At 50.6% G+C, this 17,704-nt stretch overlaps 1 protein-coding gene across 1 annotated transcript; it reads left to right on the top strand.

The window, feature by feature from the left end:
- The first annotated feature begins 16,038 nt into the window (after nucleotides 1-16,038).
- Nucleotides 16,039-16,930, top strand: LOC136506457 (protein LURP-one-related 8-like). Its single transcript, XM_066501386.1, has one exon. The coding sequence runs from the start codon at nucleotides 16,088-16,090 to the stop codon at nucleotides 16,802-16,804; it is 717 nt and encodes a 238-aa protein (XP_066357483.1). The 5' UTR covers nucleotides 16,039-16,087; the 3' UTR covers nucleotides 16,805-16,930.
- Nucleotides 16,931-17,704: the final 774 nt, after the last annotated feature.

Raw genomic sequence — 17,704 nt, 5'->3', positions numbered from 1 at the left:
CCAAGAAGCTGATCCGGCCAGTGGCGATGAAGCTTAGAAAGTTTAATGCATGCCCTAACCACTGCATCCTGTATCGGGGCAATGAGTATGAGAATTTGATGAGTTGTCTGCACTGTGGCTTTAGTCGGTACAAGAAAAATGCTGGTTGTTGCGTGGATGCAGAAGACGAGGGAGGCTTGTGGGGTGGTCGGAAGAAGAACAAGAAGGGGGCAAAGAAGAGCAGTGTGGCCAAACAGATCTTGACTCAGCAGGACGATGAAGAAGAGGGTTACACACACAGGAAAAGTCTAGCATTGTCGGTGTGGTACCTGCCCATGACCGATCGCCTGCGTGCAATATTCGAGAACCTGGACGATGCCAAGCTTATGTCCTGGCATGCATCAGCTGACCGCCTGAAAGACGATGGCAAGCTACGGCACCCATCCGATGGCAAGCAGTGGAAGGATTTCGACGAGGCCTACCTAGAGTTTAGCAAGGAGCCCAGGCATGTTAGGTTTGCGCTGAGTACCGATGGGATGAACCTGTTCGGTGAACTTAGCAGCTCGCACAGCACTTGGCCCGTCGTGCTCACCATGTACAACCTACCTCCCCATCTATGTCAGAAGCATAGGTACCTTATGCTGACCATGCTTATCTCCAGACCAAAGCAGCCCCGCAATGATATAGATGTGTTCCTAGAGCCGTTCATGGAGGAAATGAAGATACTATTTGATGTTGGGGTCCAGATGGTGGATGCATCCCGCAAGGAGAAGTTCACACTAAAAGCAATCATCTTTGTCACCATCACCAATTACCCCAGTCTCTTCTCACTATCGGGGCAGATCAAAGGGAAGACTGGCTGCGTAATTTGCATCGACGGGACCTGCTACACTTACCTTAAGGGATCCAATAAGATGGTGTACATGAGGCATAGACAATTCCTCGCCAAAAATCATAGGTATAGAAGAAGTATTATGAACAAATACTTTGACAATCAGGATGAGCCACAGCGTGATCAACCGACGCAGACTAGTTGGGGGACAAAGGTGTATGAGATGCTCAAGGACATGGATCAGGTGGAGTTTGGAAAGAAGAAGAAGCCACCTGAAGAGGGGCCCAAGCAGACAAGGAAGCGAAAGCGGGACCAGACAGAGGAAGTCCCCGCCGCCGTTCCTTTCAAGAAGTCAATTTTCTTCAAGTACCTGTCGTATTGGAAAACACTAAATACACCCCATGCCATCGACTGTATGCACCTGGAAAAAATGTCTTCGAAAGCACGATCGATGTCCTGCTGGACATCAAGGGCAAGACAAAGGATGGTATCAAGTCACGAACGGATCTAATCAATCTGGGCATCAGGCCGGACCTTCACCTGGGACCGCCTCAGGATGGTAAAGTCGATATTCCAGGTGCGGCCTGCAACCTAACGCAAGACGAGAGGATGGCTTTTCTTAAGTTGCTTAGGGGTATCAAGGTGCCGACTAGTTTCTCTTCCAACATCAAGAGCCTGGTCTCCATGAAAGACCTCATAATGACCGGCTACAACTCACACGACTGCCACGTCATGCTGACGGTGTTCCTACCAATTCGATTAGGGCTATCCGTCCAGAGTACATGAAGATGGTAATCACACAGATGTCATACTTCTTTAACCGCATCACCCAGAAGGTCATTGATAAGGCTGAGCTGCCTGCCTTGAAGGAGTTCATCGCGGAGACCCTTTGCCAGCTCGAGATGTGCTTTCCACCATCTTACTTTGATATTATGCCACACCTAATGATGCATATGGTCGATCAGATCCATCAACTGGGCCCCATGTACCTACACCAGATGTGGACGTACGAGCGGTTCATGTCCACCCTCAATAGATACATTCATAACTGCGCTTACCCGGAGGGCTATGATCGAGGCATACACAACGGAGGAGGCCGTGAACTGGTGTATGAGGTACATAAGAGATGGGAGGGTGACTGGGCTGCCTGTCCATCATCATGAAGGCAAAACCTCAGGGATGGGGTGCACAGGCAGAAAAGTACGCACCGATGTGGCAAACCTAACGGTGCAAGAAGCTCATTACAGCATCCTTCATCAGTTAGTGAGCATGGAGAAATACATTGAAAAGCACCTGGAAGAGATCCGCGCCACTAATGATGGACAGCGCACGGAGGCATGGGTCCAGAACCATCACAAGAGCAATTTCAATGAGTGGCTCAAAGAGCAACACATACCCCTTGAAGGATGCCCTGATGAAGATACGGAGACCGTTAAGAGGCTTGTGTTAGGCCCATCCAGCCAAATCACCACGTGGTAAGGGTATGACGTCCAGGGCTATAGGTTCCACATGAAAGACAAGGACAAGAAGAGCTTGGCACAGAACTGCGGTGTTTGATACGAGGGCGAAGAAGAGTCCATGGGCCAGAGGAGGCAATACTATGGGCAAGTCGAAGAAATATGGGAACTTGACTACGGCCAAAACCTACGCATAACCATCTTCCGTTGCCAGTGGGTCAAACCGAATGCGGTTGCAGTGGACAGTAATGGGCTAACCACCGTGGACCTCAAAAGTATCGGCTACAAAGATGACCCGTGGGTACTAGCAACCAATGTCGCGCAAGTGGCCTACTATATATATGCAGAGGACCCAAAAAGGCATGTGGTTGTGTCCGGAAAGCAGCAGATTGTGGGAGCTGATGGGGTGCAGAGTCCCGAACAATACAACAACTACGCAGAGCTCGAGCTTTTTACCGATCATCCAAAGAAGATCAAGGCCGTCGAGGACCAATTCAACAAGTCCAGGATGATGCCGTGGGCCCGCCCCGACGGTGAGAAGAGGACGGTGAAAGCACCTGCACCAAAATGATATATGTATCCCAGAGACATATATGTAATAATATAGCTCGATCTATTGAAGACAAGTTTTGTAACTTATTATTAATATCATGGAACCATACTACTCTACTAGTACCACTGAATCTACTACTACTATACAATACTACTCTACTAGTACTACTCAACCTACTGCTACTATCTATTGTACTAATACTACTCTCTACTACTCACATGTACTCTACTACTACACAGCACTACTCTACTACTACTACTACACAGCAAATGCAAAATGCAAAAATTAGTTTTAGATTGATAATAAATATCAGTGTTAGATTGAGTGAGCAAATGCAAAAATATTAACCGTGGTGGGCACGTAACAGCGCCCGCCGCGGTTAATAGATTAATCGCGGCGGGCAGTCTAAGGTGCCCGCTGCAGTAAACATTTACCGCGGCGGGCGGCATATATTGCCCGCCGCGGTTAATCCGTGGCTATATATGTGCCCGTGCCCATGCCCAAAGTTTCTAAGTCTTTCGCGCCCATCCTCCTCCCCCGTGCCCGTCGCCGAGCTCCTCCGCGGTGACCCCTGCCGCTGTCCTCCTCCCCCATGCCCGTGCCCCGCCCCCGTCCTCCTCTCCCCGGAACCCTTGCTCCGGCCGCCGAGCTCCTCCGCGCTGGGCCCCGTCCCCGGAACCCTAGCGCCGGCCGCCGACACCGAGGGCCACCGTCCCTGGAACCCTAGCGCCGGCCACTGAGAAGGATCGCGCCGCCGCCGAGCTCCTCCGTGCTGGGCCCCGTCCCCGGAACCCTTGCTCCGGCCGTTGAGCTCCTCCGCGCTGGGCCCCGTCCCCGGAACCCTAGCGCCGGCCGCCGACAGCGAGGGCCGCCGTCGCCCCCGCTGACCTTACTGGTACTCTACTGCCTACACTCTATAGCTTGATGCAAATTTTTTGATTTGTGAAAGTTTTTTGGGATGGCTATCTAGTGGGTTATTTCTCCCTGTCTGTTACTATGGCAGACATGGAGTTCTTGTCCTCTGTTTGTACATAACCTTACAATATACTCTGATAAATTAAGGCCAGCTAAACTATAGATAGATGTGTGGTTTCTGCATGAGAAATGTAATTGGATGTTTGCTAAACTGGGAAAACTGTTCTCAGGAAATCAGGTTTTGTCCTTCTATTTGTTGTAAATCCATGAATACTATATTAACCATGCTATGGCACATAGCTAATGACCTGAAGCAAGTTAATGTCAATAATATCCATACACTCGAGTTACAGTAGTTTCATGGTAATCAAAAGAATAAGAGCAACTCAATGGAATAATAGCGCATGTAGCACCGAATTATCCAAAGGCAGTTTATCAAAGTCCATCGCCATGAACTTTTGATGTTTACAAGCTTTTCTGGCCAAGTACTACCGCCCTACAAGTACCCTGGCCAATAAAAAAGTGACAGCAACATGTGTTAAGCTTCTACAATCTACACCTACTGATCTATGTTAACAAATGTATGCCTGCCATGTACCTTATTTTTTTCTGAAAACAAATGACCCTCAAAGTTAAGGTACTATGACAATCTGTAACCTAAAATATACAAGATTGAAATGAAGTAGTTATCTATCTGTCTACCCGAAGCATCTAACTGAGCCCAAACAAAACTCATCCTAGAGCTATTTCTTCTGGTTTTCTTCTGTCCTTAGAAAGCGCATTTTGAGCATAGTTAGTAGGAGCAATCAAAGCTCCTGCCCCTGTACAGATGTTCTAGACATATAAGAAACATGTATGCTGGCATACTGAATCCAAACCTTTGCACATGGGATCACTACTAACTACAAGGCCTTATTACTTGACATACATTAGTATTTGATTGCAACAATCAGCATTTCAGCATAGAGAACCTTATTACAGTTAAGTTAGCAGCGCAATTTGATAGATGCTACATAGCAGATAGTGTAATTCCATAGATGATACATAGCGGACAACACCGCAATTGAATGGTGTTTGCATCATTATAATGACCAGCTACTGTACCAGGCATCTCTGACTGCTTCTTCCTACTGTGCCAGCCAGAGATGCATTACTGTAGCAGCCTGTATTGGTTCTGAAAAGTAAGCGATAATTAGGATAATGATGACCACATATTAGTAGCAATTTCAGTTGTAAATTGTTTTATTTTGTAACCAACAAAAAAGCTCACTTTATTGGTTAGTTATTGCCTTTTGAGCAAAAGAGCAGGAACCGGTCATGCTGAAAAATGAAACGTTTCTGGCACCTTTTTAGTGAATCCAAAAGAATTCAGGTTAGGTCATAGGAGGGGTATAGTACTCCATGCTTCACCTGCGTTGCTACCGAATCGATCCGGGCGCCGGGGGCCGGGGAAACTAAACAATGGTCTATGCGTCTCTGTTTCTGTCCAGCTTGACCTGCTCTGAACAAGGGGTATAAGCATATGGAATATCATGTTTTCGTAGTGAAAATAAACAATCTCACATTGTGTTTTTTCTAGTGGCACAGTTAGACTGATTTTATAATGCTGATAATTCATAAACTTGACTCAGATGTGTACCTACAGTTACATCTTCTATAATTCATTTATATTTGAATATTGATATGGCCAAAATTGTACAGGATATAGTAAACTCCTTTTGGAATGGGCGGCTAAAAATTGTACAGGATAAACTACACTTGGTGATTTTTGAACTGCTATACTACTGATCTATGATGCTTTTGCTGAACCGTAGCATTTGAATTCAATTCTTTTTGCTGCCTATGATGCCAAAGAAATTTGTGACAAAATTCTGAGCATATGCCACTGCCTATGATGCACCTTGCCTTTAAACTGATCACATGCTAAAGTTGTGAGAATTTTGAGATGAATTGGTCACTCTACTGCAATTTTGCCAAATTTGATATAATTTTGGTGGTGGTGCTACCTATTTCTCTACTTAATCTATTCCTATACTGTCTGCTACTACTGTCCTCCTATACTACTCCTATACTACTGCTATACTACTGTTGTATACTACTACTAGTATACTACTTTCTAGTAGTATACTACTACTGCTGCCTACTACTTTCTAGTAGTATACTACTACTAGTATACTACTACTACTGCCTACTACTCCCTCCTCCTCTACTCCCTACTCCTCTACTATGCTCCTGCTGACTAAATTGAGCAGTTCCTCTACTACTCTTACTCTTATTGCTGCCTATGTTGCCAAACAAACTTTTGAGCTGTACAGCTCTTACTCTACTCCTCTTACTCTACTCTACTCTACTCTCACCTCCTCTAGTCTTCTACTCTATCTTGATGGCCGAAGGACATAGCCCTTTGGGGCCGAATTTTGAAACTATCTTGATGGCTTTTGTTTGGTATTTGCAATGATGATTCTTTTCACACTTCTAAGCTGAGGCAGTGGCATATGCAATGATGTGAACCCTTTTATGCTGAGGCAGTGGCGATGATGATCGAGTGCCCCCGCTAAACTAGGATGGCTTGTATACCAGATACAAGCAACCAGTTTAAAAGTGATGTGATGACTATGGGGCAAATCTGAGCCAACTACTACTACTTTACTACTCTAGTACTACTCTACTTTACTACTCTAATACTACTCTACTTTACTACTCTATAACTGTGTCTATACAACTGAAATATGTATTCATTGTAGCTTTCCAATGGCGGAGGAACCAATAAGCGAATGGCGCGACCCTACCCCTAGTGCATCATCATCAACTAGCCTCGAGAGCCACGTGTCCGTGACCCCGAGGCCCACAAAGAAACGTCGTACAGAGGACAAAGATGATCCGACCTACCAACTGAGGGACGACAAAGTTGAAAGTGCATGGTCTCCAAACCCTGAACAGATGCCGGTGGTGCCTCGGGAATTGAATTTTGAGGAGGAACAAGTCAGGGACAAAGAACCCCCCGCTCCATCTCCAACCACTTCAGGCAAGTCTAGGGGTCAGAGGACAAAGCTAAGAAGGGGGGAACACGGGAGGCACCGGAGGGAAATCCACGGCGAAGTCCATGTGATCCATGAGGTGGGACCAGAGGGAAACCCGTTGTCGCCACCCACGGTCCTTGCCAAGTTCAGCAACCAGGTGGCATGTATAGTCAAGGACAAGGTGGAGATCACTTGGGAGGACTAGAACAATGTCCCGGTCGACTACAAGACACATATCTGGGGTGAGGTGACGAGGAGCTTCCATTATCCCAAGGACGACGATCTGAACAAGTGCAGGGAGTGGGTCATGCATGTGGCAGGAAGAGCCTTTAGAAACTTTAAGTCCATGCTAACCAGGTACTACCTGAAGCTAGGCAAGTCACCCTGTGTCAAATACACTATGGTGAAGGAACATCACTGGGAAGAGTTCTGCAAACAAAGAACAACAGAAGAAGCAAAGGCAAAGAGCGCCAAGTTCAGCGCACTCGTGAAGAAGAACCTGCACCCCCACCACTTGGGCATGACTGGGTTTGCTGGTAAGAGGCCCTAGTGGCAGGAGGAAGAAAGGGCTAGAGTTGCCGCCGGGCTTCCCGATCCGTATGATGGTGTAGACTTGAGGGCTAAGGACTTCATCTATGCCCGCAAGCCGAAGAAGCTCAAGGAGGGCGTGAGCAAGTTCAATGAGCCCAAGTTCAAGGAGGTGGAGAGGGCTATCATCGAGGCCGCTAAATCCAAGGACAGCTTCGAGGTTCACAGGGGCCAGGACTTGCTGACCCTGGCGCTGGGAACCCCCAAGCACCGTGGCCGCGTCCGTGGCATGTCGTCAAAGATGAGCTAGAACTCAGTGGAGTCATGGCAATCCAATGCTGCCACATACCGGTCAAGGCAGAGGTACAAGGAGGGCATCTTTTAGAAGGGCGATGATCAAGGCATGGCCGAAATGATCAGCCAGTCCATAAAAGAAGCCTTCACGAGCAATGACCTAGATATGGTGTCGATGAGGTCACAGATGCTTCGCCAGGCTGGCATGGCCGTGCCTCAAGTTCCACAAGGCCAGACACAAGGGCAGCCACTGCCGATGATCGAGGATCGCCGAAGGCACCCCGTCGACGCCATCCGGGAACCCATGCGCGTCCAGCTCACGATCCCGTTCGGCAGGGTGAAAAAGTTGACCGTGGGTGAGGGTTACATGCACCCAAAGAAGATATCAAAGATTTCAACCAAGACCAGATCCCTGCCAACTATGCTGCCATGATACTTACATGGTATGCGACCGAATACGAAGAATTTGAAAAGGAATATCCAAATGCAAAAGGGGTAACAATCCTTGGAGCTGTCTTGGGTTTCGAAGTCCTGTGGAACAAGGATGACATAGAGATCATTCTCTCGATGCCAACTTCTACACTGACGGCACCACCAGCATCACAACCATCCGTTGCCGGATCTTGTCCCCCCGATGATCCAGATCACGGCGACGACGATGATGAAGGCAATGGCGGGGATGCCAAGGGAAGGAACTCACCCCGAGGCATGAGCCCTCACCCTCGTTCTCCTCCTCCAACAACAAATCCACCTCCACCTCCCGGCAGTCCGTCTAAGGGCACGAGTAAAGGACCGGGAGGCACAAGCCCTCACCCTCATTCTCCTCCTCCAACAACAAGTCCACCTCCACCTCCCGGCAGTCCGTCTAAGGGCACGAGCAAAGGACTAGGAGGCATGGAGGAACCAGGGGCAAAGACACCGCCTGCTGCCATTGCGAGCACAAGCCACTATCCTCCACCACCGGCGAAGACTAAAGGTGACCAAGGGCAGCTCACATACACACTTGAGTTCGAAAGGTATGGTAGCGGCGAGCATAATTTACTAATAACTTTTCTTTGCCATAATATGGTACTAACATTTCTATCCCAGGCCGATATCACCTTTCCATCTATTTCCTAAATCGGATGACTGCCCCGGCCATTACGAGCATGGGAAGTTCATGATAACCAAGGCCCAACTCATCGACGAGGAAAGGTGGGAGACAAGGAGGTTTCATCTCTGGTACATGGAAGCGGCAAAAGTTGGCCTGCATGGTTTTCTAGTCAAGGTTGTGGCGGAGTACTTCCACTTGCCCGGCAATGATGTAGAACTCCCCGTGGACTTCCACGACATGTACAAACTACTACAGGAACAAGACCTTGACATCACCCAAGTCACCTTGTTCTCTATGTAAGTGATGAATTGCGAGTTTCACATATCACTTGCCTTTGAATCGGTCAAGACTACTTATATATGCCACGATGGCTTGTCCTTGCAGGTTGATGGCCTATATATCCAAAGAACTAAAACTTGATGCTATCTATCTATCTCCAATGCATATTGCTCAAAGAATCATTATTGGTTACCACCTAGATGACAATCATCCAACCATGAAAGACTTGACCAAGCGACAGAGAGAGGCGCACAGGAAGAAACTGATGGACAATGAGAAGTTGAACATTTCAAGATACATACTAGGAGCAATGAAGAAGATCAGGGGAAATGGGTGTATCCTAACTGCCTACCACTTTGGGTAAGTCGAAGACATGCCTATAGAGATAAGTGGGTAACTAGCTAGTATTATTATTTCTCGTCGTAACCTGTATTTTGTTTCAATGGCGCAGCTAAGGCCTCGAGGGTCATTGGGTTGCATTTATCATCTACCCTCAGGATGGCAGGGCCTATGTATTTGATTCGTTGACAGTGCCAAACTTAAAAGGGTACAAGGCCTTTGAAGATTGCCTCAGAGTGTAAGTGACTGAACTGTCTTCTCATATGCGTTCTAATGCCCTGCCTAATACTAGTACATTTCGTATAGCGCTTATAAGGAGTACGTGAAGGATCCTGAATGCTATGATCGAAGTACAGAGAATTTTAAGGCTAAGCATAAGAACCGCATCAAAATCAGACGCAACTTTCCGGTAAGTATTTGAAAGGTTTAATTGTTCTTTATGTTCATATGCGTTCTAATGCCTGTGTTGTAATGCTTGCGTATCGATCATGCAGTGTGCCAAACAACCGGTAGGATCACAAACCTGTGGCTTCTACGCCTGTGAGTTCCTGAGGGTGTGCAAGCAGTACAGCAGCAGTTGGAGGGTGCTCAAGAATGGATTGAACTGGTCGAGAGACATGCAGAGCATCCAACACAGCTTCAAGTAGACAAAGGCGGACATATGTAAGTTTGTCTTAGACAAATGCGTGCTTGAAGGGGGCACGTTCTTCCATGAGAACAGCCCGCTAGTGATGTTACCGGAGTACGAGAGGCTGAGGAAATGGCCCACGATGATACGTCCGTAGGATTACACCTTAGCGCATGTATAACGACTTTAATATGTAAATGTTATGAATTAACGATGACAAGAACGACTAAGTGAATGTATATATATGTATATTATCTCATGTGTAATGCCTGCATACTTTTTAAGTTTAATCTATGAAATCTGGATGTGATTTGAATTTGAATTTGAATTTATATGCCTGCTGTATTTTATTTGAATTTATATGTCTGCTGTATTTTTTTAATTCAGGAAATAATTTACCGAGGCGGGCAAATAATAAAGCCCGCCACGGCTAATCAACATAACCGCAGTGGGCCACAAAAGGTGTCCGCCGCGGTAAAATAATTTACCGCGGCGGGCGGTATAACGTGCCCGCCGTGGTAAAAGTATATTTACCACGGCGGGCACGTTACACCGACCGCCGCGGTAAATCGGTTAACCGCGGCGGGCAAAGCCGCCCGCCGCGGTTAAGCCACGATTTACCGTGGCCTCTTGGCCGCGGTGGACGGCTTTGCCCGCCGCGGGAAACCCAAATCGCCCGCCTCCAGTAAAGTTTATGTAGTAGTGCCTAATCCCACCCGCGGATACGTAGATGAGGTTAATTTACATGCTCTACTCCGATCCAAGATAGAATTTCGGCAACACCTCCCCGATGTTCTCCTGATACATGTCCTGGAAGGGAGAGTGTGTATCTAGAGAACAACAGAGAGGTGGTGCCGAAACTCTATCTCGGATCGAAGCAGAACATGGAAACTACCCCATCTATGCATCCGCGGGCTGTCCAAAAAAGTGGACAATCTGAAACAGATACGGTCTTAGATATGCGAAGATCCACATACCTCCAACCGTATCTGTTTCGAACGGGAGACGCCTAACTAGGTTACACCGATCTACGACAATGATAAGGAAGAGAGGTTATTTATACCTAGGGTGGCGGTGGAGTCAGGCTAGCGGGGCAGTGGCGAGACGATGCTATGCAGGTAGGACCGCAGCGCCGACGAAGACGATCGGGGTCGCCTACGTACTCCAGGTCCCCTCCGACGGGTCCTGCTCTGCAAAAGAAGAATTATAATACTATAAGTTAAAAATTTCGGCAGAACCTCCCCTGTACGGGGAGGTTTCCAAAACCTACAAGAAAAAAGACGGCACGATGGCCGACAGCATATATACGGCACGAAGGCCCACACATCCATGTACGGCACGAAGGACCACACATCCACATACGGCACGAAGGCCATCAATGACATACAAGGCACGAAGGCCGACAACCGGGAGGGGGGGGCTTTATACCTTGGGTGGCGGTGGAGTCGGGCGACGCGGTGCCGGGGTCACCTTCGTCTCCAGCGAGGGGCGGGGACGAACGGTGAGGGGTGTGGCCAGCGACCGAGGCTCCTCCTCCTCCCTTCTCCTTCCTCCTCCCTTCTCCTTCTCCTCCCTTCTCCCTTCTCCTCTCCTCCACCTCCCTTCTCTCCTCTACTCCCCTGCTCCTCCTCACCTCCACTGCCGGCGGTTCAGGGGCGGGGAGCAGCCGGGTCAGAGGACCACCGGCAGTCCATGTCTAGCGGCGGAGTGCGGCCGGGGAGGGGCCGGCTGCGGTGGAGGTCGCACGGCAGCGGGGCGGGGCCGGGGCGGGGCGGCGCACCACCGGCCGGGGAGGGCAGACCCGGGCGTGGGCTGGCCGCGGCGGAGGTCCAACGGCGCTGGTGGTCCGTGGCGGCGGAGCAGGGCCGGCGTGGGGCCGGCTGCGGGCAGTGGCGGGGTGGGGCCGGGGCGGGGCGGCGCACCACCGGCCGAGGAGGGCAGACCCGGGCGCGGGCCGGCCGCGGCAGAGGTCCGGTGGCGCTGGTGGTCAGCAGCGGCGGGGCGGGGCGGCCGGGGCGCGCGGCTGTCAGAGAGTGGGAGAGTGGGAGCAGGCCGGCCGGCCCGCTAGGGTTAAGTGGGGCGGCCCTTTGCCGAGTGCCGAGATTCGGGCACTCGGCAAAGAAATTGAGGGGGTTCTTTTAATCCGAAAGAAGAAAAAAAAATCTGAATATTCTTTGTCGAGCGCTGCAAGCCTGGCACTCGGCAAAGAGGTTCCTTTACCGAGTGCCAATTCCGACACTCGGCAAAGTATTTTTATTTTTTTATTATTTTCAAATTTTTTCTGTGGCATTTATTCAGTACCTTGAAGCACATGTTCCAATTTGGAACTTTTCTGTGGAGATGTCTGGATTTTGGGCATCGTACGTTACAACTTGCTCGGAAATTTCTAAATTTTTTACCACAGCCTCTACATGCGATGACACGACACCTTGACAAGTTTCGTGATTTTTAGACTTTGTTTGCATTTTATATAATTAAAAAACACTTTTTAACAAGTTGGTGGTCATGTTTCGTGAAACAGATGTTCGAAATTTCACGAATGTCCCTGCACACGGCCTCAAAATACACTTAAAAACATGAATACCATTTTTTAAATTGCTAAATTCCAATATTCCATGCACCTGCAGTTCAAATTTACTTTTTCGAGAAAAATTCAAGTAAACATAAAAAATTTAAAAAATATATCAAAAAGTCATAGAAAAGTTCCAAATTGGAACATGTGCTTCAAGGTACTATATAAATGCCACAGAAAAAATTTGAAAACAAAATAAAAATAAAAATAAAAATACTTTGCCGAGTGTTAGAATTGGCACTCGGCAAAGGAACCTCTTTGCCGAGTGCCAGGCTTGCAGCACTCGGCAAAGACAGAACGTTCGCCGAGTGCTAACGGCCAGCACTTGGCAAAGGATGACGGAGGGGCCACCAGCGTCGCCTGAGGTATTTTGCCGAGGGTTATTCTTTGCCGAGTGCCTGACACTTGGCAAAGAGGACGTTTGCCGAGTGTTTGGCACTCGGCAAAGACGGTCTTTGCCGAGTGCCTCTTTGCCGAGTGCGGCACTCGGCAAACTGCCTCTTTGCCGAGTGCCCGTGTTTCGACACTCAGCAAAGCGCCGAGCTCTCGGCAAAGAGCGCGTCTCCCGTAGTGGTCCGTACTAAAATAAGTTTTCATCTTGTATCTGGACGAGTCTACTAATTGACCTCTCTAAACTATTGCGAAAGTCCAATTTACCTCTCTCATAAGCGACGTGTGGCACCATGTAATACGGCTGACGTGATGCCACGTCGGCCGAAACCATTTTCAAAACAGCTCGGGGAGGTAAATCGGATGGTTTCAAGGGTTAGGCCCCTTTAGAATGCTGGAATTTCATAGGAATAATATAGGAATTTCAAAGGAACCAGTTTCTTTTCATAGAAAAAACACAGAAAACAGGAAAGTTTCTCGTGTTCCAAAGGGGGCCTTATAGAGTGTAAAAATTTGGTTTTCTAATTGAGCGAGGTAAGTCTGACTGACCTCTCTAAACTATCACGAAACTTTAATACCTTCTTCGTGACCGATGTGGCGCAACGTTAGCTAAAACTATTTTCAAAACCGCTCCCGAGGTAAATCGAACGATTTTGAGAATAAGAGTCTGAAAATCTGTTTTTTAATTAAGAAAGGTCAGATGGACTTTTTTTGAAAGAGAAAGGGAATTACATGCACAGAGCCACATCGGCCTGCAGGAGCAGTGTAGGGCGCGTTGGGTTGTCTTCCCAACCCAGCCTGCATGGCTCAAGGCAGCCAGGCTCCCGCCTCCCGGTAGCCATGCTGAATGCGTGCAAATGGGATGTGTTTGGTTGCTTGTTTTCTCTCGACCAGGCCCAAGAGAGCTCATGTTTGGTTGCCTGGATGTATACAAAGATGCAAACCTGATACCAGCAAGTATGATTGGTTGCCTGGATGCAGTTAGATAGAGCTACCCATTGCATGCAGTGGTGAGAGTACCACCACCACCACCAATGGTCAGCTTGCACAAGCCTTAGATCCGATTAGGAGCTGGAAAAATCAGATGAGAAATCAAAGGAAACAAAGGAGAAGTTTTGCTTGAGTACAAGGATTCATCGAGAAATCATCGTTGCAAAAATAAAGAACATGGGAGAGATGCAGATCCAGCATAAAGAAGAAAGGGACATGGCGCCCTGCCGGCCTCCTCAGCATAAACAAGAAGGGGCTTGGCGGCCGTCCTCACGCGGGGCTCCGAGGAGGCGGCCGAGGTCGTGCCGCCGCTCCACGAGGAGCGCAAGGCACTAGCAGAGAAACGACTTTTGATCCACTTCGAAATTTGGCTTTAGTCCCGGTATTTTTTGCGCCCGGGACTAGAGAAACCTTTAGTTCTGGTTGGTAGCTCCAACCGGGACTAAAGGTCCCTGCCCAACGGCTGCTACGACAGGCTTTTGCTGCAGGGGACCTTTAGTCTCGGTTGGAGCTACCAACCGGGACTGAAGGTTAACTTTTACTCCCGGTTGGTCCCTCCAACCGGGAGTAAAAGTCTACTCCCGACTGGAGGCTCCGTCCGGGAGTAGAAATCCACCTTTAGTCCCGATTGGAAGGCCACCAGCGCCTTCATCTCTTCCTCTCTTCTCAGCCGCCAACAGCGCCCTCATCTCCCCACTCCAGCAGCGCCCTCAACTCTCTCTCTCTCTTCCTCCCTACGCTATCCACTCTCTTCTCCCCCACGCTAGCTCCCTCCCCTGGCGGTGCACCCCTCCCCTCCCCTGGCGGCGCTCCCCTCCCCTCCCCTGGTGGCGCACCCCTTCTCTCTATCTCTCTCCCACTCCTCCTGGCAGCACATGGCGGTGGTGGCTGGCGGCCCCCACATCCTTGGCGGCGGCGGATCTGCCCCTCTACTCCTCGGTAGCGGCGAATCCCACCTTCTCCTCCTCGATGGCGGCGGATCCTGCCTTCTCCTCCTCGGTGGCGGCGGATCTGGCCCCCTCCTCGGTGGCGGCGGATCCGGCCTTGTCCTCCTCGGTGGCAGCGGTTCTAGCCTTCTCCTCCTCGGTGGCGGCGGCTCCGGCCTTCTCCTCCTTAGTGGCGGCGGATCCAGCCCCCTCCTCCTCGGTGGTGGCGGATCTAGCCATGTGGAAGAGCTGAAGATGGTAAGCTTTATGTTTTACTCGTGCAGACTGTCATTAATTTGGTGAAGGTTTATCACCAATTCTCTTGGCTATCAGTCATGAGCTGAAAATTTCTTACTGTTTTCTTCTAGAGCGGAGCCATTTCTCTCGACCATCCTGATGAGCGCGTGTTGGGGCTATATCTTATTCGCTTTGCAGAGGTGCCTTTCCTCTACCCTCTCGCACGGGCGCCGATGCTGCACCCCCCACGCGGATGCCCCCTCCCCGCCTCCACTCCGGCGGCCGCGATGCCGGGGGGCTCCGCGGGCTGCAGAGACCCGCGCGGGGCCGTTCGGGCGGAGATCCGGAGCACCGCGCTCCTAACTCCCTTCCCCTCCCACCTCTGCGCCACGAACGCCGACGCCCTCTCCGTCTCCTCGCCGGTGTCAAGGGCCCCAAGGGCAAGGTCGTCGGCGGCCACTGCATCTCCGGCTGCTTGCGCTTCCTCCGGCCACTGCATCTCTGGCTGCTCGCGATTCATCGTGGGCCCGGGCTAGCCCGGCACGCTGGACTGGCCGTGCTTCTAGGGCCGGCCCGGCCCGATAAACGGCCCAGCATGCTGTGCCTGGGCCATAGGTCAGGCATGGTGCCCGCCTCGGCATGGCCCGGTAGGCACGACGTGACGTGCCGTGCCGGCCCGAACCCCATCGGGCCATGCCTGGCACGGGCCCGTGCCGTGCCAGGCTGGGCCGGCCCATTGGACATCTATACTCTGTGTTGACCTGATGAGGCCAGGGGCCAGGAGGGCCAGGATTGTGGTCCCAACCGCCCACGCCACGCACGGCCCCAACGACAGCGACGACGATCCTGTATAAATTCCCAACTCCTCTTCTACCTCTGCACTGCTCCGCTACTCCGGCAAACCAATCACTCGATCCCAAGCTCCCCAACACACAACAAGCACGCACGGACAGGCCTCTGTCTCTACTCTGCACGCAGCACGGAGCTGCCCTACCAGGCTACCACAAGCTAGATCGAGCGAGCGAGGCCGGCCGGCCGGCGGACAAGAAATAAAAATGCCCGAGACGAAGGTGCACCCCAACGCCGCCGACCCAGAGCACGCCGCGCCTGTCACGGTCGTCACGCCCGACGAGGAGCCGCCGCCCACGGTGCTGACGGTGTGGCGCAAGTCGCTGCTCTTCAACTGCGACGGCTTCACCGTCTACGACGCCAGGGGCGACCTCGCCTTCCGCGTCGACTCCTACGACGCCTCCGGCCGCCGCCGCGCCGAGGTCGTGCTCATGAACGCCACGGGGACCCCGCTCCTGACCGTCCGCCGCAAGAGGAGGCTCGGCGTGCTGGCGGAGCGCTGGGTCATCTACGACGGCGACGCCGCCGCGGACGCGGAGGCTGAGCGCAGCAACAGCAAGCCGCTCGTCTCCGTGCGCCGCCATAGAAGGGCGTCGTCGAAGGAGAAGGTGCTGGCCAACGTGACGCCCCTGCTAGCCTCCTCCTCGTCAGGCCGCGAGGCATCGTACGTGGTGGAGGGCTCCTACGGGCGGCGGGCCTGCGTCGTGCGGGACCACGCGCGCAGGGACGCCGTGGTGGCCGAGGTCCGCCGGAAGAAGGCCGTGCTGGGGGACGACGTGTTTGGCCTGGTGGCGGACCCACGCCTGGGCGCGACGCTCGCCATGGGCCTCGTCATCGCCCTCGACGAGATGTTCGCCGGAGGCCGGTCGTCCGCGCGGTCGTCGTCCCTGGCCCAGCTGCGCAGCAGGACATGGTCGGTGTAGCGTAGCAGGCAGCTGCAACGTTAACGCCGCTGCCGTGGCCCATGGGAGTGGGATGGGGCGACCCAATGCAACATGCATGTATGCATGTAGAGACAAGTAGACAACACAACATCCCTGCGGCGAAGATCGTCCAATCCAACAAACTGAAGTCGCACTGGCCGTCGTCGTCGTCGTCGACTCGTCGTCCTGGATTTTGCTCAACGATGGATGCTGTTTTCAGTTGAGGTTCCTTCATTTTTTTGAATCAACTCACTTTTAAATTCACAATTGACAGCAGTTATAACGAACAAACACTACGGATTCCAACAGTTGGAACTTGGGAGCTCTATACCTATGTACTACTGGAACGCGCCATCTAGTTCTACACTTCTATATTTTCATCATGTGCCTGATTTTTTTTTGTTGGTGTTCAGGTGATTTGTAATTTTGCCATTGTTTGTCTGTAGAAAAAGAGCCCTGCTATATGTTAGGTGCCTGAAATTTTGCATGCTGCTATATGTTAGAGTCATAGAGCCACGTTTTAATCGCCTCTGTTTTGGTTCCAAGAAATTTAAAAAAGAATGAATGAAAATGGCAATGAGGAGTGCATGCGAATTTCAGCATGTATCGATGCACTCAGCACTCCGCGCGCTATATTTTCCCCGTGTTTATTTCTCTCGTGTTGTTTGCTTTGTTTGGGAGACCGGTTTACAAAGATGATGCATGCATGCTAGTTTCTCCGTTCCAGAGTGTAAATTGTTCTAACTTTTTTTACATACATAGCTTTTAGTAACTATAAACTATGTACATAGAATAGTCAGAATGACACAATTTAGGATGGGAGGAGTCGACAGGATTTGGGCCTGTGTTACTTACATCATGGCATAATATGGTAGGCAGTTTGTTTCATCATACTCCATC

This window comes from Miscanthus floridulus, chromosome 15 (assembly GCF_019320115.1).
Source record: "Miscanthus floridulus cultivar M001 chromosome 15, ASM1932011v1, whole genome shotgun sequence".
NCBI lineage: Eukaryota > Viridiplantae > Streptophyta > Magnoliopsida > Poales > Poaceae > Miscanthus > Miscanthus floridulus.
The sequence above is the reverse complement of the archived record's forward strand: the minus strand, read 5'-3'. Positions and strand labels throughout refer to the sequence as shown.

Coding starts and splice junctions, on each gene's coding strand:
- LOC136506457 (XM_066501386.1), top strand. CDS start 16,088: ATGCCCGAGACGAAGGTGCACCCCAACGCCGCCGACCCAGAGCACGCC.